The sequence below is a fragment of the Anabrus simplex genome, chromosome 1 (genome assembly GCF_040414725.1).
Source record: "Anabrus simplex isolate iqAnaSimp1 chromosome 1, ASM4041472v1, whole genome shotgun sequence".
NCBI classification, from domain to species: domain Eukaryota; kingdom Metazoa; phylum Arthropoda; class Insecta; order Orthoptera; family Tettigoniidae; genus Anabrus; species Anabrus simplex.
In genome coordinates this window covers 493,755,275-493,782,973 of record NC_090265.1, presented here as the reverse complement: position 1 = coordinate 493,782,973, position 27,699 = coordinate 493,755,275, and the positions used below count along the sequence as shown (strand labels likewise).

Below are 27,699 nucleotides of genomic sequence, written 5' to 3'. Positions count from 1 at the left end.
GGGTAGACCAAGATACGAATATGACAAACAGATTAGAGCAGATGTAGGATGTAGTAGTTATGTAGAAATGAAATAGTTAGTACAGAAAAGGGTTGCATGGAGGGCTGTATCAAACTAGTCTATTGACTGATGACTCAACAACAACAACAACAACAACAACAACAACAACACATTGATTATAAGGGTGGGTTCATCTAAATAAGCAAAATGAATGCAAAGTTGAAAGTATGACGCATTTTGGGAATGATTAGCAATATAATATTTATATATTGAAGCAACTGTTACTTATGTGTATTTGGTAGTTCACACAGTGGCGTAGCCTGGATCAACCGATGGGGGTGGCGGAGATTTTTAGTTACGAAAGTGAAGGTGTGTGTGCGTGCGTGCGTAGTGCGTCCACGGATGAGTCATTATAAGGATGCTAATACAAAGGAATAAGGTTGATGTTCAAGAAATGTACAAATTACAATACATTACATTTTACCTTAAATACAAAACAAGAACAATATGTTGAAGATCAACAGTCGGTGCGGCGGCGATCAAAGACATTTTATCACTGCAAGAACGATTTCACATATTGCAACAGTTAGCCTATAGACTCGTTAGTAAGCTTCATTATCTAATTCAAGAAATGTGTTGTAGTTTATTGTTTATCATCAGTTCCTTTTTTACTGTAAAATTTCCAGGGTTCTAACAACCCCTCAGTAACCCTCGTCCCCTGGCTACGCCTATGACTTCAGAACAATATTATAATGTACATTTTCAATTCTTCTTCCTGGTCTTTTCCTCATTTATTGGGGTCGCCATTTGATGAGGATGTGGTACAGTCTTGCGGCCGGATGCCCTTCCTGACGCCAGCCCTGTGAGGAGGGATGTTTTCACTCGCGGATTTCTGTCGTGTTTGGCAGTGCGGTATATCCTGTAGATGAAGAGAGGTGTATTGGGACGGGCGCAGACGCCTAGTTCCCGACCTCGAGGAATTAAATAGACGTAGGTAAAATCTTCGACCCGATCGGGAATCTAAACCCGGGGCCCTCTGAAGAGACGGCCGGTGCGTTGATTAGTCAGCAAAAGAGACTGACCTTAATAACTGTCATTATAGTACTTCGGCTAAATACCGCAGCAATCCGGATAATTCCGTCGCATGACACAGCTAGTTCCGCCGTAGTCCGTGAATTCATTGCCAATAATACATCAGATAATTCTATTTGAAAGTAAACATTTTAGGCACCATACAATAAGTTCCCTAATCGCCGAAAATTTGAGAAAATACGAGAAGTACATGATCTAGGTTCTTCTGTACAAGGGAAGAACTGATATATGAGAAGTTCTACATCCTGAACACAACTGTCAGACTTGAAACAGACACCAAAGAGCCTGAAAATGTTGACAGGAAGAAAAAATATATGTACAAACCAGAGCCATCTACAGTTAAAGCCGGAAGGTACGCTTGGCAACGCTGTACCTATCTGTCAAACGGAGGCCGAGAGAAAAGGGGGCGTGTCCTACTTCGAATTACTTCACCCATATTCATCACATTTAGACCAACACGATGATTATGATAAATGCACACTCTTCGTAAAATAGTACTGAGAAAGACACACATCAGTAAATACATTAACTGAAATTAGTACACATTTTATATGAATAAAAAACAAAACACTTTAAGAACAGTACTCACAAGCTCCATTATTGTGGAGCATTGACAGCTCCCTCCGGTTAATGTTTTTATCCTCACTGCTGACATAACTCGTGTTCTTCATCTGCTTTCAACACTAATTTACACGACATTGGAAAATGTAGACAATAAACAATCTGCCGCACCATTACTGTCATACTCACAATGACGGCGTTCAAACCAGAACCTGAAGATGGTTTTCCTTGGTTTCCCATTTTCACACCAGGCAAATGCTGGGGCTGTACCTTAACTAAGGCCACGGCCGCTTCCTTCCAACTCCTAGGCCTTTCCTATCCCATCGTCGTCATAAGACCTATCTGTGTTGGTGTGACGTAGAGCCCCTAACAAACCAGAACTGGTGATTGTCATTTCATCCTAAAGCAGCTCAGGATAGAGAGAACAGAAATTCTTTATAATTTTCACAATCCAGGTATTCCTCATATACCACTGCTCTGCTGACACACATAACACAATGTGATGGCACCATTAACCCACCTCTCTGAAATATTTCAAAATTGGGACTACCGGTACCTGTTTCATTACTCTGCAGGAGACCTAAAAAAGTGTCACAGCTTATCCTTATGGATATTGTCCTTAGTGTATAATCAAAAATCTACAGCATATCACCCCTGATAGCTCAAAATCCCCACAAAAAAACAAAAACAAAAACAAAAAATCATGATAAAAGTGAGTCCAGCTGGTTTATTACTTTCGTATTGAGCTCAATAGCATCTGTCTTGATTTAATCAGACATTTCTAATTGGCTACAGCCAAACCTCACTTTTCCCTACCACCACCACCACCGCAACCCTAGAACACCCTTAATCCTAATTTTCATCTCACTTTTTAGGACTTGAAGAGCAGTAACATTGTAATTACAACCAATAAGCTATAAGTACTGACTAAACCTTCTTTCTAAGTTATCACTTTGAAACTTTATTGGCAGTGAATAATTTGCTTTCACAGTTCCAAACGAAACTTTTTAAGTAACTCTTCTTCCTTTTAGTGCAAATAATAATGTTATTTGCTTTACGTCCCACTAACTACTTTTACGGTTTTTGGAGACGCCGAGGTGCCGGAATTCGTCACTCAGGAGTTCTTTTACGTGCCAGTAAATCTACCGACACGAGACTGACGTATTCGAGCACTTTCAAATACTACCGGACTGGGCCAGGATCAAACCTGCCACATTGGGGTCAGAAGGCCAGCGCCTCAACCATCTGAGCCACTCAGCCCAGCCCTTTTAGAGCAAAGTTCGAATTGTTCCCTTAAAAATATGAGGTAAGACAAAAAGTGTGCTTTCACTGCTTACCTCACGATACTGTATGAGATTGTGAAGCATTTTAATATATGTATTTGTACACATTTAATACTAACACTACAAGAAGTGATTCCTAAATAATTTAATAAATATGCATTTAGTTGAGACCACTTTGATATTTTACCATCTGCTAAACATGCCATTTCTTTTACCAACACCTGATAACTATTAACCTATACAGTGACATTCATATCTTGGTGAATTTTGAGTAAATTGGTAACATTTGGCATATCATCCATCTTCTTGTTTACCCTACTCTACATTTCCAGGCTCCTACCATCAAGATCTTTTCTTTTAATAGTTTTTGATGACACATATTTTGGCAAATTTGGGAAAATAATTGGACATGCATCATGGAGAACCTCATTAGGTTTAGTTGGTAGTATGCTTACGTTGACTTTACTATCACAAATTCTAGCCCCCGTTGAAACACTTTCATGTGTGACATGTTTTATGTATACGACTGAATCCTTCCCAGGTTCCCAATTATCCCGTTTAAAATGACAAATCCATTCTTGTCTTAATTCCTCGTCTGAAGGAAACATAAACGAGGTAACAAAACTTTTCTTAATGCGATAGTCGTTATGATACATGGGAACACAACTTTTTTGGGCATCTGCAAATACACGAAACGTTTTATTAATAAGCCAAATTCAGTCCGCGCCTTCACAAATAATGTTATTGATTTAACGTCCCACTAACTACTTTTACGGTTTTGGGAGACGTCGAGATGCCGGAATTTTGTCCCTGAGGAGTTCTTTAACGTGCCAGTAAATCTACCGACACGAAGCTGACGTATTTGAGCACTTTCAAATACTACCGGGCTGGGTTGGGCTTAGAAAGCCAGCTCTACGGTCCAAGCTACTCAGCCCTGCTTAGCCTTCACATTATTTCGATAATAGGCTCTACGTATGCTTATTCTATCATTTATCGTGTTATATATTATACTCGAACATATCCGTGAAAAATTAAACGAAACACGAGACGAAGTTCACTAGACATAAACATGCACGGACAGATCCCGCGCTTTCACATTGGCCTCCATTGGACGTTGCCAAACTTACATGACTCCGGTTTGTAACTGTAATCGGCTATGGTACAAACCCATTGTAGACTACTATAAACAGAAGTATTGGGTCGACGCATACGTTCGTGCGGTATTCTTTTGAGTTGGCAACGATGTGGCGTGAAGGGATTGCTTATCGTTATTCCGTTGTTTTAACTGAGTTTGGAGTTTGTGTGTTGTAAAACAGGTTTTCTTGATTGTGGACGTATTATTTGTGTATATTTCAGACAAACAGATATGGAATGTCAAGTTGAGAAAAGGGAGCATTTCCGACACATTTTACTCGTTGAGTTTAACCGAGGATCCTGTGCAGCAGGAGCTGCAAGAACAATTTGTGAAATTTACGGGAATGAAGCAATTGCTGAAAGAACAGCACAAAAATGGTTTTCCCGCTCTCGAGCAGGACGGTTTGACTTGTCTGATGATCCACGTTCTGGAAGACCTTCAGATTTTGGCGAAAATCGCTTGAATGAGTTGCTTCATGAGAATCCTCGTCAAACAACACGGGAAATGGTGCAAGTTTTTGAATGTGATCAGTCAGCCATTGTACGCCATTTGTATTCGATGGACAAGGTACATAAATTGGGTATATGGGTACCACATGTGCTAAGTGACAGTAACAAAAATCAACGAGCAAACATCCGTTCGTCATTGCTTGCCCGGCACCGGTTAGCTTATGATAGGCACGAAGCATTCCTTTCGAACATTGTCACCAGTGACGAGAAATGGTGCCTGTATGCCAGCACGAAGAAGAGGCAAGAGTGGCTCAGCCCATCAAAAAAAAAAAAAAAAAAAAAAAATCTCCGTGCCAAGGATAGTGCCCATCCACAGAACATTATGTTGTGGCATTTTTCATCATGAACTTCTTCCCAAAAACGTAGCGATTACCTCTGCTGTGTATAGTGACCAGCTAAGACGGCTTGCCGTTGCTATTGACAACAAAAGACAAAGACAACAACCAGTCTTGTTGCTCCATGATAACGCTTGTCCGCATACAGTGCAATTGACCAAATGGGTGATTGTTGAACTTTACATTCATTCATTTATTTATTTATTTATTTATTTATTTATTTATTTATTTATTTATTTATTTATTTATTTATTTATTTATTTATTTATTTATTTATTTATTTATTTATTTATTTATTTATTTATTTATTTATTTATTTATTTATTTATTTATTTATTTATTTATTTATTTATTTATTTATTTATTTATTTATTTATTTATTTATTTATTTATTTATTTATTTATTTATTTATTTATTTATTTATTTATTTATTTATTTATTTATTTATTTATTTATTTATTTATTTATTTATTTATTTATTTATTTATTTATTTATTTATTTATTTATTTATTTATTTATTTATTTATTTATTTATTTATTTATTTATTTATTTATTTATTTATTTATTTATTTATTTATTTATTTATTTATTTATTTATTTATTTACTTATTTATTTATTTATTTATTTATTTATTTATTTATTTATTTATTTATTTATTTATTTATTTATTTATTTATTTATTTATTTATTTATTTATTTATTTATTTATTTATTTATTTATTTATTTATTTATTTATTTATTTATTAATTAATTAATTAATTAATTAATTACAAAAGATCCCACGAGGTTCTGGCTCGTGATAGGGACAGTACAGTGTATGCTTTTCTTAAGGCGACACATATAGCAGCTTTTCCAGTATAGTAGCAAGTACATTTTTGGATAACTAAATTGTTTTTTATGTTTTTTCAGAAGTATATTCAGATATTGCATGGCTGTAAGATATTAAATATGGACAATATATTAATGTAATAATTAAAGTAAGTTATTAACATAATCTTTCCTACATCTTCCCCAAATGAAGCTTATGTATGTTAGATGTGGGTAGATCATTGTATAATATATACACTTCAATTATTGGTGAGAGAAATTACTGTATCTTAATCTGTGCATTATTCCTATCAAAGGGGCAATTGCTGATTACACTCCCTTTTTTGTTCGTTGCTTAGAACTTTTAGTATCATTAATTATCACATAGTGTGCTTGGTGTGATAAATAATTTTGGAACCATTTTATGTGCTAAACCCTTAATTCCTGTTATTTTTAACATGTTCAGAAGTATTTTGAGGTCAACCAGCTCAAATGCTTTTTTAAGGTCTACGATGCAATACCTGTATAAGTAATATTTCTTCAGTTTTTAAAAGCATTTAACCTATTTAGAGTTCTTTATAACAGGAGGCAACACATTATATTCCCTAAACATTGATGATTCTATGCCTTTCACTCCATACTTTAGTGAATTAGAGTGAGAGGGATATATCCTGACGATCCTCTAGTTTCATATCTATGAATTTCACTAAAATGGGATAAGTTAACCGCAGAGTGGGTTAATTTCCTGTCTAGGTTATACATAAAGACTGATGATGAAAATGCAATTTGTTTATGGAATGGCAGAATATTTGACACTGAAAAAACTTCATTTGACGCTTTGAGGAAGGGAACCCATACATGACTTTGATGGATCTTTTTTGTAGGATTTCCAAATTATTAACATAATCTTTCCTACATCTTCCCCAAATGGAGCTTATGTATGTTAGATGTGGGTGGATCATTGCATAATATATACACTTCAATTATTGGTGAGAGAAATTACTGTATCTTAATCTGTGCATTTTCCCTATCAAAGGGGCAATTTTGCTGATTACATAATCAGTATGTCTTTTGCAGGAAAGTGTTGAGTCTAATATTATACCAAGATACATAGCTGAGTTGACTCTTTCTATTACTTGGTCCTTTAGGGTAACAGTGTTAGCCACTGTGATCTTATGGGCTGTTTTATGACAGATTAAGTATTTTGTTTTAGTCACATTTATGATCATTTTTTGAGATGAAGCCCAGTCCGATAACTTGTTCAAGTCACAATTTATATCTTCCATAATTTCTGTTTCACTTAGTCCTTTTAAAGTTATTAAGATATCATCGGCAAATAATTTACATTTCCCCTTTATTGTTAAAGATTGTATGTCATTAATATAAATAAAAAATAGAATACGACCTAGTACTGACCCCTGCTGTACTCCCGTTTTTGTTCGTTGCTTAGAACTTTTAGTATAATTAATTATCACATATTGTGCTTGGTTTGATAAATAATTTTGGAACCATTTGTGTGCTAAACCCTTACTTCCTGTTATATTTAACTTGTTCAGAAATATTTTGTGGTCAACCAGGTCAAGTGCTTTTTTAAGGTCTATGAGTAACCCTGCTGCTAATTTATTTTCATCTAAGGTCTTTTGAACATCTATTACTGTATCAAATACGGCATTATCAGTTCCTCTGTTTGGGAGAAACCCATATTGATTATCGGAAAAGCAATTAGTTTTATATAGAAAATTTACCCATCTATTTTTTTACTGCCGTTTCTATGAGTTTTCCAACTGCAGATAATATACTCTTTGGTCTGTAATTGGATGGATCTGTATTACCTCTTGATTTAAAGTAGGTACAATTCTGGCACATTTGAGTAACTGGGGTATTTCTCCACTGAGAATTGAACGGTTAATAATTTCCACAACATATGGCATTAAACTATCAATACAGGTTTTTAACATGACATTGGTTATTTTATCTTCTGTGAAATTATTTTTATATTTTAGAGAAGTGATAATTCTGAGCACTTCACATTCATCAGTTGGGAACATGAAAATACTATTAGTTTGACTTTCAGCTGTTGTGTGCTGTCTTCAGGAAGGCCTTTTCTTATTTTTTCAGTTACGTTAACATATAGTTCATAGGTTGTATAGTTCATAGATTAAAATAAAGAATGTACACGTACTGAGCACAAGACAAAGAATATAAAAATCGAGAGGAATTAAAATCAGTAGTTAAAAACGAAATTATTTTTGATGATTATAAAAATGTTTAGACGAAAAAATAAAACAGTATAGAATGACGAATTTAATTAGATCTTATAAACACGAATTATATTATGTTGAATGCAATAAAATTGTTTTAACTTCTGATGATGATAAAAGATACATGTTAGAAAATAAAATTGATACATTATAAATTAAAACAAATTAAATCTAAGGAATAAAGAATATAATTTTATTATATATAAATGAGCCAATAAAATATTGAAAATCTAAAAGATAAACTTAATAAATTATTATAGGTAAGAAAAGCACCTTGGTATGCTTTCCAACCCACCCCCAATTTCATCTACCTCTATTTTTGCAGGCCAATAAAAATATAATAGTCTACAAACTCAATGATTTTTTATTATTTCTTAGATTTTTATTTTATTTTTGCGATTTTTTAATTTTATAGAAATATTAACTTTTGATATATGTTACTGATAATAGGGTGTTTTTTGTATTTTTGCGATTTTATGTAATTTTTTAATTTTATAGAATTATTAACTTTTGATATTTTCCCCTAAAATGGGAGATTTTTGGGGAAAAGATATAAAATTCTAAGAAAAAATACGCAGAATTATGAAAAAGTTAGAAAGTGGTATATGGTCCAGAGCCAGCAAATGGCATGATGTTGAGTAACAATTTAAATTTTGTTTCAAGCAATAGTAGAGAGAAGAAAAAGAGGTTCTAGAATACAATGCATCGGACGCTTTAAAGTACATCGTCTTCATTAATCCATGAATTGAAGTCGTTATTAAACCAAGCCATTTGAAACACAGTTTAATACCATGACGACGAGTAACACGTTCGAATAAGTAGTGATCAGGATATTTTGTTTTGTTTTCTACAGCTCTTCAATGTAGAATTCTCCTCCGATAGGCTGTCCTGAACGATCGTGAAGTAAATAGGTAACTGGATTAGTAAGCTTAACACGGTTGATTTGAAAAATGCCTGTGCTCCAGTTAAGGGTGTATCCTTTTTCAAAGAGGTCTTGTGTTTGCTGATACGAAAAAATCACCTTGCTAAGCGATGGCGACGTGAATCAGCTGTTTTGATTACAAGATTAATAGCATCTAAGCATGGTGTATTCTTGGTAACAAGACGTGGCTTTGTGCCAATAGTGCGATGAGGCGTATCTTTGTAGGAAGACAAGTCTGGGTAGGAAATCCATCCAGCGATAACAGCCCTGACCTGTAAATTCTCGCCACATCATTGTTTTGAGCGTGCGATTAAAGCGTCTTACAACACTTGCCTTGAGATTACTGTACGTAGAATAGTGATGAATGCCGAGTGACTTGAGATAAGAAGAGAACACGTTGTTGTAAAGATCTTTACCTTGATCAGTTTGAAGAAGACGTCGGCAGCGTTTTGACTGTTGAACAATACGTTCGAAAGCAATTTTACTTGAGCTGCTCTCTTAGAAGGCACGGGTTATGCAAAAGCAAGCTTAAGAGTACACATCGAAGACAGTAAGCAGATACTTATATCCCTTATTGCTAGAGACATAAGGAATCATTTCTACTAAGTCAACCCGCTACAGTTCATTCATTCTACTTGCATTAACACGTCAGCGACGGTAGGTGCTACGTGCTGCTTTATGTAACTCATGTGCGATGCTTATCTTTACAGGTGATGTCTTACTTTGAAGAACAATTACTCAATAATACGCGCATGACGTGATTCCTTCTCTGTTTCTATAATATTTGATTTATGACCTGTGTGGCCGGCATCTTGGGAGGCTCAGATTAGTGTTATTCCAGCATTTTACGTCTGTATAGGGCAACAGAGGCTCGTAAATAACATTGAGACCACGTGCAGACAGTTGATTTGCAAGAAACAACTTATAAATAATCTTTCTGTAGTTGCGACGCTTATTTGCATTTACAGCCTTCTGTTTTCTTGTAATTAAGTCGAGTAGCGTTAGTAGTAAAAAGAATCGAATCACACTTCTTACGATCATCTGACGTAATTATATTCTTGTCGGGTATCCGACAAGAGAACTTCTAAGAGACGTTTAGTAGGTTTATAGGTAACACATTTCACGACGAGACCGTCGCTGTTTATTTTAACATCAACATCACCTAGACGAAGACAGTCATCTTCGAAGCGAATACCGTAGGTTGTGTCGATGTGTCCTACAACTTCGCGTAGTTTTAACGGAACTAGGTAGGAGATGTGACGCTATGTCACTAACAGATACTCTGTCTTACTGTTTTGTAATCTTCATGCTAGCTGAATGAAGAAGTGGTACATAAGTATATATAACGAATGAAACCAGAGGTAACTATCAGTTCGTGAAATGCTGTTAAAGAGAGAGTCTTGTACAGAAGAAGTATGGCCACCTTGTCAACGACATTTCAGTTGTAGTTAAACCGGTCATAGTTTACATAATTGTGTATATACTTAAACAATAAATATGACGTTCAATTTAAAATGTTGTACTTATTCCATTCCCCTCACCTCCTCTCACATATCACATGTTTTCCTAGTGGTCGCTGTTTTAATTTTAAGATGTAAGCTAAGAAACTTCTAGTCCCTTCCAAATCACCTATTCCTTTTTCGCCTCCTTGGCTCAAGTGAATATGAAGCAGTACTTCGTTACATAATGCACGCTGCATAAGGTTCGAATCCCGAACCCAGGAGGCGAATATTTTATTTCTTCAAACGCCATAGAAAAATTCATGCACAGGATATTCTAGAGAGCTGAGGGAGAGAGCCTGTCAGTGAACAAGTCTAAACATGCATATCCATGTCCACATGATCACTGCATGTCAAAATAGCGTTACCTTAGTATAACACATACTCAGTCCCGCTATCTTGTCCCACGCGTTAAACACAGCTGTAGATCCAAGTTTCGACTGTGATCCCAACACCTCATCCGCCTCCTCCTCTATCTCCGTTTCCTTTAGTGCTCTTTAGCCCTTGCGCACCTCCCTACTCCCATAAGAACAATGTATGGTCTCCATCTTGTTCAGAAGTAGTAGCTTAACTACGAGGCTTTGATATAGCCCTCTAGACGTAAGTCCATAACAATAGTGAGGCTTTGATATAGCCCTCTAGACGTAAGTCCATAAGAATAGTGTATAGCAGCCATCTTGCCTGATAGCACTTGCCGCAGTTCCCAAATTTTAGGCCGATAAAACTAAAAGGTCCTGAATTCAAATTTGTGAGCCCCAATGATAACTCTCTACATTTAGGCCCATAAGAATGGGGTATAGCCGCCATCTTGCTTGGTTAGGTTAAGCCTGTTAGGTTAAGCTTGCAATCTTGGTCATCGAACTCACGTCTGTTATGCTAACGCCCCAATGACGTTAAGCCTGCGGTCGAACCCGGGCCGATAAGGTTAAGCCTGCACACGTTGACAGCGTTAGCTTATGACGTAATGTGTGGTTAAGAATGCACTCTTAATTAGCATCCCGTATTTCAAATTTGGGGTTGAACCCGGGCCTGTAAGGTTAAGTTAGGCCCATAAGAATAGTGTATAACCGCCACCTTGCCTTGTTTGGTTAAGCTTTCATTCTTGGGCACCGAACACACGTCTGTTAGGTCAACGCCCCATGAGGTTAAGCCTGGGATCGATCCCGGGCCTATAAGGTTAAGTCTGCATACGTAACCAGCGTTGTTATGACGTTGTGTGAGGTTAGGCATGCAGTCTTAGCCAGCAGTCCACATTCCAAATTTGGAGTCGAACCCGGGACTGTAAGTTTAAGCCTGCACACATAGCCAGCGTTAGGTTATGACGTCATACCTTAGTTCCCAAACGTTAGGCCGATAAATCTAGTAAGTCCTAAGTGACAAGCTGTGCGCCCCTAAGGTACCTCTCAAAAGTTAGGCCTATAAGAATAGTGTATAACCGCTATCTTGCCTTCTTAGCTCAAGCTTGCACTCTTGGGCATCGAATTCACGTCTGTTAGGTCAGCGCCCCATGAGGGTTAAGCATGGGTTCGATCATGGGCCTATAAGGTTAAGTCTGCACACGTAGCCAGCGTTGTTATGACATTGTGTGAGGTTAAGAATGCACTCTTAGCCAGCAGACCGCATTTCAAATTTGGGGTCGAACTCGGGCCTGTAAGGTTAAACCTGCACACGTAGCCAGCGTTAGGCTATAACGTCATGTGAGGTTAAGCATGCACCCTTCACCAGCCACGCCCACTTCTCAAATCGTCCGCGCTTGTGATGTCATAGCCACGTCCCCTTTTCAAACTTCTCGCGCTTGATCTAGTTTCCGCATAAGGGTCTTACTCGGGGGTGTGGGGAGGTGGATTGTGCACTCCAAAATAATACAGGGGTCCCAATAAACATTTGTCCTACGGTCGATCGTTTAGGTGTTACAGACTTTCCAATTTTGTACGGGAAATAATGGTAATAGCATTACATGACGCATTCCATATCGAGCAGCTGTCATGTTGGTAAACCAGCAGTGATACCTCATTATAATACAGGAAGGATTCAGAATTTCCACATTGCGCTTGAATGCACGCCTGAACACGCCACCTCACTGATTGTCGGACGTCTTCGAATACTCCAGGCATTGCACGTATTCGATGGCAATCGTGTCCCACACTCTGGTGAAGTACTGCAATGCCTGTAACGGCATTCCCGACTTCAGACTTCAAACGAACTATCCCCTCATTCCAGTTAATAACTAAAACAGGCATGGCTTGTAAACTGTCGGTAGTAGGGCGTGTGTTCATCGGGACGGTTTGTGTTGTTTTGGGGCGAACGGTACTATCCGCACTCGGATTGCTTCCGCATGTCTGGGAACACTCTGGACACGCAAAATGACAAAGCGCGAATTTATGAGATTTTTTTGCTAGTTGCTTTACGTCGCACCGACACAGATAGGTCTTATGGCAACGATGGGATAGGAAAGGCCTAGGAGTTGGAAGGAAGCGGCCGTGGCCTTAATTAAGGTACAGCCCCAGCATTTGCCACGGAAAACTATCTTCAGGGCTGCCGACAGCGGAATTCGAACCCACTATCTCCCGGATGCAAGCTCACAGCCGCGTGCCCCTGACCGCACGGCCAACTCGCCCGGTCATTTTATGAGATAAAAGGTATGAAAATAATGAAACCGACTTCAGATTATGCCTAGAAAGTTCTGAGGTTATGAGGAAGGGTAGGCCTAATTATCAATCAATCAATCAATCAATCAATCAATCAATCAATCAATCAATCAATCAATCAATCAATCAATCAATCAATCAATCAATCAATCAATCAATCAATCAATCAATCAATCAATCATTCAATCAATCAATCAATCAATCAATCAATCAATCAATCAATCTGATGTCTGATATTCGAATGAGAGAAATGTTACCACATAAGCCGATAAGAGTAATGTTATAGTAAGACCCTTTCGGGCCTTTGCTGAATAGAAATTACATTTTATTCTAAAGCATCTTTAGAAACAATGGAAGAATGTCACTCAAACATGAGTAAGCTAATGTAAATATTTAACGAGCAGTATGTCATAAACACTGTAATACGGTATAACATGCTATTACACAGGGTTATTCACCTAACATGTTACACGGAAATAACTTCTAAACCATTAAAGATATCGCCATTCTGTTTTCATATTCGTAAATAGTACCCAGGGACTTATAAAATAACGTTATACTTAGTCTCATGAAGTGATTAATAACCGAGATATTGATACTAACTTCATATTTTTAAATAGAATGGTACAAATTTATGCAGCTGGCATAGAAGTTGAATTGCGTACAAGTTCAAATATGTAATTGTTTTCAAAATCGGACAAGTACTTTTGAGATATAAATAAGAACAGCATGCGCGGTTTTGCATGCCGCATCAGACAGCGTGAAGTTGGGCAAGGACATAATTGACGCGCGAGCAGGTTCTTGGGTGTTATTCCGGCCACAGGATGGATACTAGGAATGTAAGCATATCGTACACATGTGATGGGTTCGCAAAGTGTGTATGACAGACGAACTCATGACAGGACAGGGAGGGAATAAAATAAGTACTTTGGCTTGAAAGGAACATTACGAAAGCTATAATTGTCACTGGTTTTAGTGCACAGTACATACTAGGCCTACTGTATGAGTTGAGAAATAAACATAACACAAAACACCGGAAGAGCTCCTTCTAGAAAAGCAAATTAATAATGTCCGAGGTACGTGATTAAGACACTCGAAGTGGTACAGAGAATAGTGGTTGTTATTTCATTTCCGGGGCTTGAACATCGTGGTCGTGTAGCCCCATGTGTGTGTGTGTGTGTGTGTGTGTGTGTGTGTGTTAGAATGTGCCTATTGTGATGTCTATGGTAAATGAAATGTCGTATGGCTTTTAGTGCCGAGATATTCCAGAACGGGTTCGGCTCGCCAGGTGCAGGTCTTTCTATTTGACTCCCGTAGGCGACCTGTGCGTCGTGATGAGGATGAAATGATGATGAAGACAACACATACACCCAGCCCCCGTGCCATTGGAATTAACCAATTAAGGTTAAAATCCCCGACCCGGCCGGGACTCGAACCCGGGACCCTCTGAACCGAAGGCCAGTACGCTGACCGTTCAGCCAACGAGTCGGACATGTCTGTGGTAGTGTACTGTATTCGTAATTCAGATGGGGAATTGGGATGGAGGCGGCCATTATCGTAAGTAAGGAACCATCCCGACATTTCCCTGCAGTAGCGGTGGGAAACCACGGGAACACTTCCAGGATAGCTGATATGGTTACCGAACCCATCTCTTCTCCGTTTTGCCTCACGAGGCGAAGTGTACCCCGTTCCAGCCCTCCAACCAGAATTAAATTGCTTATCAGAGCCGGGAATTGAACCCGGACCACCGCGGCGACAGCTACGAATGCTAGGCGCTACACGTCATTAAGAAACTCGACAGGCTGCGGAGAAGAGTGGCTGTTTGTTGTTATATCATTTCCGGGGATTTGACAGTGTGGTCATGAAGGCCCGTTTGCATGGGTGTGTGTGTAGTAGTACAAAGCGCACCTCGTTTTGTGCTGGGCTATTTTAGGCGAAGGAGCAGTGTTACCAATGCTGGATTATTATTATTATTATTATTTTTTTTTGCTAGTTGCTTTACGTCGCACCGACACAGATAGGTCTTATGGCGACGATGGGACAGGGAAGGGCTAGGAGTGGGAAGGAAGCGGCCGTGGCCTTAATTAAGGTACAGCCCCAGCATTTGCCTGGTGTGAAAATGGGAAACCACGAAAAACCATTTTCCGGGCTGCCGACAGTGGGGTTCGAACCTACTATCTCCCGAATACTGGATACTGGCCGCACTTAAGCGACTGCAGCTATCGAGCTCGGTGCTGGATTATTTGGGTTGGGATAGGTTAGACATTAGGAGACAAACAGCTCGGCTTATTATGTGGGATATTCAGAGCTGATCGTCATGTGATGGCATTAACACCATCATTTATTTATTTTACAAGCATTAATCTCCACGGAGCTCAAGCGCGATTGTAGTGGCGTGCATTCGGGAGAGCGCAGGTTCGAGTTCTGCCTCGCCCAACCTGAAAGTGATTTTGAGAGTGTCCCATGTTCAACACCAGGCAAATGCCAGATAGGTACCTTTGGTATAGGCCACGGCTGACGTCTTTTCCAAATCCTTCCCATTCCCATCCGTGAAAAACGACTCTATACTGAGCGCAACCTAGTACACACGGATGTCAAAACAAAACAAATTTAATTTCCCTTCCCCGTCGTGTGTTTGCCAGTCATACAATAACGTTGCACACCCAGGGTATGTTACGGTACATCACATTATGTTTACAGTACATGCCTGGTATCCGTTCTGTGGCTGGAATCAATGCCAGGAAGCAGCTTGCTTGCCAATACGTCCTTGGCCGACTGTACGCCGTCTGATGCGGCACGCAAAAGCCCAAATGCGGTTTTATTAATCATAAAGTAACTGTCCGATTTTGAAAATACTTACATATTTGAACTTGTACGCAGTTGAACTTTTAGGAGAGCTGTAGGAATTTGTGCCATTCCATTTAAAAATATGGAGTTAGTATCAATATCCCTGTTATTAATCATCCCATGAGACTAAGTAGCACATTATTTTACACGACCCTGGGTACCATTTACGAATATGAAAACAGAATCCCGATATCTTTAATGGTTTAGAAGTTATTTCTGTGTAACATGTTAGGTGAATAACCCTGTATAACAAAAACGTTAAGTAAATCGAGTAGACTGCGGCTTAACAGCGGGTAGTTTTGGCTAGCCTTGCAGCTTTACGGTTGGAAAGCGGAGGAACTGGTCTGCACCGTTAACTGTCCTTTCCGCGGTTATCCATTCTCTTGCACTTAGGCGAACGCCAGGAGAGTTCCTTTATTGGCCACGACCTCACCCACCTTACTTTCTCTGCAAACATCACCAATGCAAATCTCCCAGGCCTGAGAGGTAGTGTAACCATCTAGGAGGCCTGCTCTACCCTGTTCGGGTACGACATGAAAACTTTTACCCACCCTCAATAAATATATATTTTAAAAACCCACGTTGTACTCCATATGGACCTCACTTGATTCCGTGCTTAAGAAATTAAATACTCGCGATGACGCGAGAAATATGTCCATCTACATTTACCGGAGGAGTTACTTCATAGTAATAATATATGCGCTAATAGTTTTCCCTCGAGCTAAGTGACTCAAACGGTAAAGCGCTGTGCTGCTGTCCTTCTGGCCATTGTTAAGATTCTGGCCCCAAATTAGCGGGTAAGATCTCTGCTCAGTCCAGTGGTTTTACGGCGCTGAACTACACCAGCCTCGTGTCGGTAGATTTACCAGCATGTAAAAGAACTCCCGTGAGACGAAAATTCCGATACTTGGGGGTCTCTAAAACAATAAAAGTAGTTAGAGGGACACAAAATCAGTAGCATTAAATATGAATAGTTTTTCATGAGTGTTAAGATTCGTTATTTAGGTAGGTAATATTTAGATATTGCTACATTTATGTGACATTATATGAGTGCATTCAAGAATTCAAACTTGGAGATTTCAAATAGGGTATTATTATTATTATTATTATTATTATTATTATTATTATTATTATTATTATTATTATTATTATTATTAACGTTTCTTCAACTACTACAGCTTTAGAGGCGCTGGAGTCATGGCATGCTGAAAAGAGTCTCCACCTATTAATATTGGAGTTTATCCCAATTCATTTGACTCTCTAGGGTGTCTTCTTGTATAATATACAGTACACACGAGATGGCAAGTTATCAGTCTTTCCTTTGGCCACTGATATATTCACAGCCATTTGAATGACAGCTAGTACAAGAGGAAAGATAATAGTTGTATACTGTAGTTTTGTTAATTCCTTTTCTTGCGGACTCCCACTGTATTTTAACGAAAATTCCGAAGTGAAAATTACCTCAAATTCACATCGAGCTATGAATGTTATTTATCTAATCGTATGCACTGTGTCTACAGACATATTTGTGCCCTACAAAAATGCATGAAAGTTGACGTAAGAATATTCCTGTTGTCAGCGAGTGATTTGGCTACCTGGCACGGGTCATGTAGAAGTAAGCTTGAATAATTCGGGAGTTAGAAGGTTTGAACTCTTTCGTCGACAGCTTTGAAAATGATTTTCCGTGGTTTCCTATTTTCACACCTGGCAAATATCGGAGCTGTATCCTAATGAATGACAGGCTACTACCTTCCAAGTCCTAGCCTTTTCCATCCTAGCGTCGTCGAAAATTGTGTCTTAGTACGTCGTTATAACCCTCATAAATATATACAGTCATGGGAAAAAGTATACGTACACCTTAAAAGTTAAGGAATGTTGTCGTTTGTAGTTGACGCAGTGTCCATAGGCTGCTAGAAATTTCACTACTTTTCTATGTGTCGGTATTTCGCGAAACATGAGTATAAATACGTACCGTAAATAAAAATAGTACTTTATAAATGTTTGTTTTAACAAACGTATCATCCAATAAGCTCGAATTATAGGTGCATAAAAAGTATTCGTACAGGTGACATTCCTAGTAACGCAGGTAAGCAGTAAAGGTCACGTCTTGTACCAAGTCAGTTGTGCTTCAGTCGCTCTAACCAGCAAGTGATACAGTCAATCGGTAAGATGCGCCGCAAAATGAAAGAAACAACAGAAGAAGAGAGAAGAATTATAATCCAGACTCATAATTTCTGTAAATCGCTCTCGAAAATATCGAAACTTTTGAAGAGACCAAGATCTACAATTCAGGGAATTATTGACAGGTATGGGGAGAGAAAATCTTTCAAAAATGCACGTAGGTGGGGACGCCCATGCAAACTAGACAATCGAACTAAAAGATTAATCCTCAGAAAAGTTAAGAAAAATCCTAGAATCAGTGCTGCAAAACTGCGGTCTGAACTAGCAAAGGATTTAAGACTTTAATATTTGTGCCTCCACAATTCAAAAGCTTTTATATACGAATAGGTATCATTGTAGAAATGCCAGGCGAAAACCTTTAATTACCCCACCAAATAGGAAGAAAAGACTACAATATGCTACAGACTATTAATATATTTCTCTAGAATTCTGGAATCGAGTTATATTTGCGCATGAAAGTAAATTCACTGTTTCTCAAGAGCTTGGCAAAAAGGTGTGGAGGAAAACGAACACAGAAATCCAAGAAAAAATCTGCTTCCTTCAGTGAAGTATGGTGGAAGTTGTTTAATGGTTCAGCGTTGCATGAGCTCAGCTGGAGTAGGTTTCTAGATGGAAAGATTGAAATTTTGAAGAAAAAATCTGGCATCTATTGCTGAAAAAAAATGGGACTTCTGGGTAACGATGTATTCATGCAGGATAATGATACAAAGCATACGACCCTTGGTACACGATTGTGGATTTTATACAACACACCCAAATATATGGTAACATCCCCGCCCCCAATCCCCCGACTTGAAACCGATTGAACATGTGTGGGCTTATCTCAAAGAGAGATTGAGCACAAGACATCTTTCATCAAAGGCAGCTTTGGAAATGGTTCTTTTGGAAGAATGGGGAAAGATTGAGCACACCTTACACCTCCAAGCTAGTTCATTCAATGCTTAGGCGGCTTGAGGCCATTGTAAAATCAAAAGAATTGCCAACGAAATACTAAATGTGTACTAATATCAGTGGAGAATGCAAGTAAACCCGGTCTGTACGAATACTTTTTATGAATATGAAATCATAGTATTTTCATTTATTTATTGTATCGTTGACATGGACGTCTATCAATTTTATGTTTTATGATGTATATATCTTTACATAGAGTACAGAAGGCTAACCTATTGATTTATAAAACGTACATTACAATAAGTGTACTAAGTAAAGTATTTTTGTTTCAGTATTAAGTGTACGAATACATTTTACTAAGACTGTATTCTAATTGGCAAGTTGTCGTTACTCCCTTACTCTTAGAAACCGATGAACCCACTGCCAAACTGGGACGAAACTCTGAAAATTTTACGATTGGAAATCCCTAAAGAACTTGATTATTTTAAACATGTATTTCATTGCACATTTGCCCAATAAACTTGGATAGTTATATGAAGTTAAGAAAGTGGCCGTAGTGTTTACGGTATTTTTTATTTAAACTCTTTCTAAAAGCATTGATACAGTGTAGACAAACCTCCGTGTATTAACTAGACAAGAAATACCTATGATGATGTGATCTTTCTTTTCAGTCGTTCCTTACTCGAGGACTATTAATTTTGTTTCACCAAGAAGTGCACAAGATGGGTTCTATGACAAAAAACAGGTACATATGTTTGACGAGGACGAAAATGAATTATTAAGTAAACACGTGGCAAGCAATGCTATTGAATCTACACTAGAGCGATTCCCACTTAATTTCGGCACAAACAACGTTCCTATGAAATTAGCTGGAGAGTTCGAACCCACTCCATAGCCGGCTCGAACTTCAGACTCACTTAGATTATGGTCCCTGTTTTTATAAAGTATTAAGTGCGGAAGGCATATTTAATCAATTTCATGAAATGGTACATTAAACATGTCAGACACTATGCTAAATTTTTGGGGGTTATGATCTCTCAACCCCTTAACCAGGCATGCTGTGTAGGGCCTACTATGGAATGATGCCTGTCCCTTTATTAGTTGTTTTTGGACATTCCTCCGTCGAGTAGCCTGTTAGTTAACCGAGCAAAGCATATGTCTGCACATTCCCAAAGGAATATCGTCTGGAAGACACAATTCTGTTTATTTTCCAGGATGATGTCTCCTCCAGGGAGATGTGACTATCATTTTCCTTTTTTTTATATCAGCCTGACGGAGATATATTTTGATCTTTAGTTTAGGAACTACCTTGGCGTGTTCTACAGATAAAATAATTCATCGAGTATGTTCAATATGGGGTACCGGTACGAGAGGAACTTAAAATACTTTTCTCCCGGAGTTTCAGTACGGCGCTCTAATATTATCGCCCTAAAATGATTTCGGTCTTATGATTCCACAGTCTGGTTCGGAATTCAGTGTGACGGTGATTATGTACAAAATTATTTTCTTTGGAAAACCGTAAATCAACCAGGTTACTCATTTAAAATTCAACTCTTTTTTTCTTCCTCCTCTTTCTTGGGGTGGCTGTCAAATTGAAATGTTCTTTCTAAACTTTAAGAATAAATGCCAGCTACTGTCTAGATGTAATCGTCTGAAAAGCTGCTCACCTAACTTTTTTAATGATGAGTTCCTGGGCCGTAACCGTGCGCCAGGCGCCGTGCAGATACTCTCGACATAATCTGTGGGCCTTCTCACGGATATCCTCCTGCTCCGTCATTGTTTCAGCTGCTTCTGGCGTGGTCGAATCTTTATCAGCTGTGCCTGGACATTGCCCCGCCTTATCCTCGCTGTCGGTCTGCACCATTGCATAACACTCGGCCGTACCTTCCTCACCTGTAGCCTTCACCGCCACTTCCTCACTGTCACAGCTGCTCATGTACTAGTTGTGGGAGGTGCCTGGAGAATACGAAATAAGTCTTGTGTAAACCACATAACGGAATAACTGCCTTCGGTTAACCTTACTTTCTTTTATTTTCACGGTTATTCTCCGATCACCATTATTCTAGCAGTAAGCTAATAAAAACAATAATATCCGTACATCACTCTCTTGATCACGATCCAACAAAACGTAAGGAGACAGCGCTGTGACTGACGGTAGTCCTCGTGCGCTCGGTTTGGGTTCGACTAGCCGGAAGAGTTTAAGATCAATAGCACGACCGTGTGACGGCGCATGAAGTCCGCGCAGCGCTGTACCTAGAAGTGTTATTATACATCAATAATTTACGTCATGTACAACCCACACCTCTCTGAGATGTCAACTGCAATCAACATTTACATATTGTACTATATTACTCTTACTAATTTATCATCGGTGTATTGTGAAATGCTATGTACACTCTACGCCAGTAACTTGCATCTGTTTATGTAGCACCTCTCTACAAGAAAGTTAAAACTTTATAAACTTCTTACGCTCTCCTTTTAATCCTCTCCTGGGTTTCACAACTTGTGAGCACTGAGTGGAGACCACAGGGCTCTAGCAGACCTTGGCACGACTTCCGCTTAATTTTACCAGTCTTATATTTTTCAAGTCTTCGGCAACGATAGGATAGGAAAGAAACTAGGAAGGAAGCGGTCGTAATTTTTTTTTGCTAGTTGCTTTACGTCGCACCGACACAGATAGGTCTTATGGCAACGATGGGACAGGAAAGGCCTACGAATGGGAAGGAATCGGCCGTGGCCTAAATTTTTTTTTTTTTTTTTTTGCTATTTGCTTTACGCCGCACCGACACAGATATGTCTTATGGCGACGATGGGAAAGGAAAGGCCTAGGAATTGGAAGGAAGCGTCCGTGGCCTTAATTAAGGTACAGCCCCGGCATTTGCCTGGTGTGAAAATGGGAAACCACGGAAAACCATCTTCAGGGTTGCCTACAGTGGGGTTCAAACCCACTATCTCCCGGATGCGAGCTCACAGCTGCGCGCTCCTAACCGCACGGCCAACTCGCCCGGTCGTAATTTAATTAAGGCACAGTCCCGGCATTTACCTAATGTGAAAATGGAAAGCCATATTCAGGGCTACCGATGGTGGGATTCGAATCCATCATCATCCGAATACAAGCTTAGGCCTACAGCTACATTCCTTGTACTACGCAACCAACTCGCTAGGTCTTTTTTTCACCTTATTTAGGCTTCACTTAGTCGACTTTTCCGATCCTCACCCTATAGCATTTTCGAAGCATATGGATTCTCATTTTCATGTCTTCATCATCATCAAATGCTTTCATTCCCCACCCTGAAGGGGTGGGGCGGGCCAGCTAGCGGGCAGGAGAGATGGTGTGGTATGGAAGAAGTAATGGATAGGTGAGGTGGATGGAATGGTATTGTAATTTCTGGGGTAGTTTTCAAGGGCTGCTTGGTTGAAAGGGACGTGATAGCGGGATAATTTTATTACAGGTATGTGGGGGGGGGGGCATTTCTCTCTTTTTTCATTGTAAGATATAGTAGACATTGTTTCTGATACTACACATAAAATAAATAGGTTCAGCAGATAAACATACAATGATATGACGAAATTTCAATGACAGAATGATAGTTACATACATTGGCACAGATGACTGAATTACATGTAGGCCTACATGTGAAGTTATGAATGAAAATATTATTTGAAAGATGAATTGTAAATGTGATACTGTAAGGTTAATGATGAATTGAACCTATGGAGAACAAAGAACTACAGTCGCCTGAGAATGACGATTGGGGAAGTGTAGTGTAGAAGGTGGGGTTGGATTTAAGGTAAGGGTTTACCTCAGTACAGCCTGTTACCGTGGAGGTGGCCGGTCTGTGGATAGAGTGAGTATGCGGTGGTAGTGGAGTGGGGGATAAGGTATGGTAAGGGAGGGGGTTAGGCCGGTCTGTAGGGATTGGAATGTGACCGAGTTGTTGGGATCAAGGGCCTTGTCGAGGAACCTCTGGAATAGTAGGGAGACGTGATTATCAAGTTTGGGGAAAGGGAAGATGTCATAAAGGTCCTTGGTATGAAATAAGGGAGGGAGTCGGAGGGCAATACGGACAAGTCGGTGTTCTAGGAACAAGAGGGGACGATATAGGTTGGCTTTGGTGTGGGCTACGGCTGCCCAGGCGGAGTGACCATAGGTAACAGCAGAGCGGATAAAGGAATTGTAGGTGAGGAGGAGGAGTTTGGTGTTAAGACCCCAGCTGGTGACGGAGAGCCGACGTACCAGGTGAGATCTTTTGGAAGATTTGGATTTAAGGTTGAGGAAGTGAGGGCGAAATGTGAGGTGCTGGTCTATGGTGATGCCTAGGTATTCGAGGCATGGTTGGATACGGATTGGGGTCTTATCAGTGGTGAGTCGTAGGTTGGCGGCATTGCGGGTGATAGAGAAGCGCCTTTTGGGAGATCGGATTAGGATAGACTGCGTTTTGGAAGGATTGAGGCGGAGGAACCATCGTTCGCACCAGGAGAAGATGTTCAGGAAGGGCTGCAGGGATTTGTTGATGCTCTGAACAGACGGGAGCGGGGCTAGGATGGCGGTGTCATCGGAAAATTGGAGTATTTGGATAGACGGTGGTGATTGAGGGATGTCAGCGATGAGAAGGAAAAAATACCAATAAGCATAGGGGCAACCTTGGGGTACTCCTACTGTCGTGGGGAAGGGCGAGGAGAGCTGGCCGTTGAGTGATATACAGGTGAGACGGTTGGTGTGATAAGCAGCGAAGAACCGGATGGAGGAAACAGGGAACGTGAAGAAGTGGAGCTTGAAAATTAGGGCGGGATGCCATACAAAATCGAAAGCCAGGTTAAAACCGGAGGTGCTCAGAAGGGACGGACGGGCTAGGATGAAGATATTGGCAATTGATTGGATTAGGCGGAGAAACCGGTGAGAGGTGGAGAGACCGGGACGGAGACCACATTGGGATAAGAGTAGAAGGTGGAGCGATTGTAGGTAAGGGTGTATTCGACGGATGAGGATGTTATCCAGGATTTTGGCAAGGATTGTGATGAGGCAAATGGGGCGATATGAATCGAGGACGGATGGGTCTTTTTCAGGTTTGAGGAACAAGAGAATTGTGGATCTATTCCAGGAGGGGAGATAGAAACCTGAGGTTAGGATGAATGTATACATGGAAGCTAGGAGCATGAGGAGTTCAATTGGTGCTTGATGGATGTGGCGGAATCGGATTTGGTCAGGACCTGGGTCGGTGTCTCGGGTGTGGGTTAAGGCATAGGTTATGACGGCGGGAGTTCTGGGGGTGTTTAGGAGGTTGGGTGGGAGAAGTAGAAGTTTGAAGTGAAGGGGAAGAGAGGATGTTCTGGTAGAGGGTGTTACCTGACGGCCGTGAGTAGTAGTAGGGCGAAGGAGTGAAATGCTTGCTGAAGTGAGAAGAGAATATCTCCAACTTTTCCGGGTGTTGGTTGGAGCTTGTCATTTGTGAATGATGGGGTAGGAAGGGTTACTGTGTTGTCCGAGGAGGGAGGATAGCTTGCGCCAGAATTGAGAGGGTGTGGCATGCAGGGAGTTGAGGGTCGTGCATGTCTGGGACTAAGTTTTCCGACGGTGAGCTTTTAGGTAATGGGAAACGGTTCGCATAGTCTGACGATGAAGGCGAAGGCAGTAGGAGTCACATGTGCGGGAGTATTCAGATAGGTATGACTGGGAGAGTTTCTGGAGATGAAGGAACCTGGGAGGGAGGCGGGGTTTGGATGGCGTGTGAAGTGAGGTGGGGATTTGTGTTTCTGAGGCATGGGTTATGGTGGTTTGGATGAAGTCGGCTAGGATGTCTACGGATTGGGCATAAGTGTGAGAGGGACTTGGCGATGTATTCGCGGTAGCCTGACCAATGGCTTTTGCCAAGTTTGCTATGAGGCGAGGGGGAGGTGGATTTGATCTGGGGGAGTGTGAGGGAATTTGAAGGTGGATGGGGATGTGGTCACTGCCGATGCTCGGGAGGTACGGAAACATTTAGCAGGTGGGTAAGGGAGTTGTGGCAAATGACGGCGTCGGGGGTGGTTTGGCTGAAGGGGCGGGAGGGACCTGGTATTGGGATTAGGGACGAGTCAATACGGTTGAGAAAGGTGTGAAAGTGTTGAATTTCGTTAGGTGAACGGCTATGAACGTTGAGGTCTGCTAGGATGAGATAGTGCTAGAATGTGGTGTGAAGGTAAGTAATGAAGTACATCGGAAGGGGTCAGCGCTGGTGAGTGTAGATTGTGGCGAGGTGAAGGATCCTGGCTGGAAAGTACACGGTAGCGATCATAGATTCGCGGAAGGAGTGGGGATGTGGGGATTGTGGATCCGGGTAGAGAGTGAAGGGCGTATGGCAATGGCTGCACCCCTCGTCCGAAGTCCAGTGGATGATCAGCTCGATGGGGGGTGTAGCCGGGTATGTGGGCGAATTGGTGAGGACGGAGCATGGTCTCATTTAAGAGAAGGGAGTGGGCGGGATATTGCTTGAGGGGGGTGAGGAGGTGAAGGCGTTTTTTGGAAAAGGTCTGTATGTTGAGGAATATGATAGAGATTGGAGGAGAGGATCTGATTCTATTGGGTCTACTAGCCATAATTAAAGAAGGGTTTCTAGGTGGTGGAATTTAAAATGGGTGCTGAGGCTGGAGTAAGTTGTCTGAAAGTGGAGGTTTAAGGCTTGGTTTGCTGCTACTTGGAGGCGGGTGAGAACAAGTTGACGGTGACACGGGAAGTTATTGAGAAGTGTTAGGGTGAATAACCTGACGATGTCCTCTATGGAGAGTGGTGCGTAGGTGGATTTTGTAAGAGTGGTTGGAGGGTCTATGGTTTTGAATGGGGCTACAAGATCAGGGCGGTTTTCAGGAGGAGGAGGGTGAGGACGGGCTTTGCAGACTCCGAAATATGTGGGGTGGACATGACCACAGGTTTTGCAGTGGGATGGGAACTGAATGTTTGGGCACTTGTTGGTAAGGTGGGATTGTGATCAATGCCCACAGACCGGCTGTTGAGCCCTGCATTGAGCGATACTGTGCTCGTTGTAACACAGACACCGTTCGCAACGTATGGGCTGTGGTGGAGGGGCTTTCGAAGCTTCTACTCTGCAATGCTGTTTAAACAGCGACTCTCCCGTCAATAACAGACGGTCAACGTCGGCGATGGTGGGCAGGAGTAATTCTGACCATAAAGGTCGGCCCGGGCGAATTGCCAATGCAAAATACTTTCTTCAGAGGGATGTTTTCAGCAGTAAGTTATTGGTGAATGACAAAATCGGGCATGTCCCGGTCGACCCCCCTGATCATACAGCTGAACAGGCTGTACAGAGGGGGTGGTGGGGGTGTTTTGATGACAGGTTGGGATAGAATCTTGAAAGGAGATGAAGATCCCAATTGGGCTGCTCCAATGGTATAAGTAAATTTGTAGGCGGCGTCCTCACCATTAACCTTTATGAGGAAGCCATTAGATGTACGGCGAATGTCGGCGATGTCTTCCCGTTTCATGTGGAATCGATGAAGTGTTCTGAAGATATCTCGAGAGGAACGAAACTCTGGTGAGGGACTGACAAGCAGGAAACTGTGCGTACCTTGTGGGCGGGGTTGGATTGTGTTGATGGAGGTGACTGGTCTGATGGCTTGTGAAAGAGGTGAGAATTCGGTGATGGAGGCAGTGTTTGGTGGGGGTTGAGTAGGATATATCTTCCATGGCGTCCGGTACGTGGTGCTGAAGGGGGAAGTGAGTCGGTCTCAAATTTATTCTTGAATCTGAGATGATGGGCGTTTATGTGCTACTCCTCTGCTGTAGTCCCACTGAGGCGCTGTTGGGATAGGTAAGTGTCGTGTCGGCGTTGAAGATGACGGTGGAGGCTCAAGCTCAGGGCGTATTATCCCAGTGAAATGCGAAGGATAGGTTAGAGTTGATGTAGTAGATGAAGCGACGGTGGTGATTGCGGCATTGGAGGTTGAAGTTGTCGTAGTTGTAGGAGCCATAGTGGTGATAGTGCTTGCCGGGAGAGGCATGGCGAAGTAGGAGTGTTCAGAGTGTGGGGTATATACCTCTCTCAAATCCAGGCTGAAGGTCAATTGGCAGGTGTTTTTCTAGGGAACAAAGCCCCGACGCGGCGGTGCGGTGGGTGAACCCGGTAAACCAAGAGTCTCCCAGCAGAGTCCGATGACGAGCGAAGAGATTGGGGATAAGTCCCCGACAGTAGTGCTGTGTCCTGAGGTGAAACGTCGTTGTCAGTTTCTCAGCCCACCTGTTGGTCGACGTTTTCAAACCGCAATGAACCCTTGTGGCCAAGTTGGGCGTAGATTCTGGCCTTGGACAAGCGTTTCGAGCGAAAGATAAGAGCATTACCCTTTTGGCTCTCTCGTCGAAGGATAGATTTTCATACCTTTTATGGCTCTTCCTTTTCTCCAATTGATACCGTTATTGTTCGACGAGTAGGAACATTTTCTACTTCCCGTATGATTAATGTTAACGTGGAATATAATAGGCTTATTTTGCTCCTTAAAACAACTATCACTTTCCCACCAAACACTTTACTCATCCTAAGATCGCACTATTTTGTAGGAAACACTGGCTCATACTATATTCTGTATAGTCTTCCTATTTGTTGTATTTAATAATACACAGTTCAAAAATTAGGGGAACATGTTTTTGAACGAATACCATGCTCCACAAAACAATACCTCACACCCAGGTATATTACCAACTAAACCTTTATTCTTTACCGTTGAAGTAAACA

General features: G+C 40.8%; 1 protein-coding gene across 1 annotated transcript in view; it reads right to left on the bottom strand.

Moving 5' to 3' along the window:
• LOC136867642 (choline/ethanolamine kinase) overlaps nt 1-21,064 on the bottom strand; it is a 157,033-nt gene extending 135,969 nt beyond the window's left edge. Inside the window, exon 1 of the mRNA XM_067144719.2 lies at nt 20,644-21,064. Coding sequence (XP_067000820.2) covers nt 20,644-20,912 — 269 coding nt within the window. The 5' untranslated portion in view covers nt 20,913-21,064. The remainder of the gene's footprint in view (nt 1-20,643) is intronic.
• Nucleotides 21,065-27,699: the final 6,635 nt, after the last annotated feature.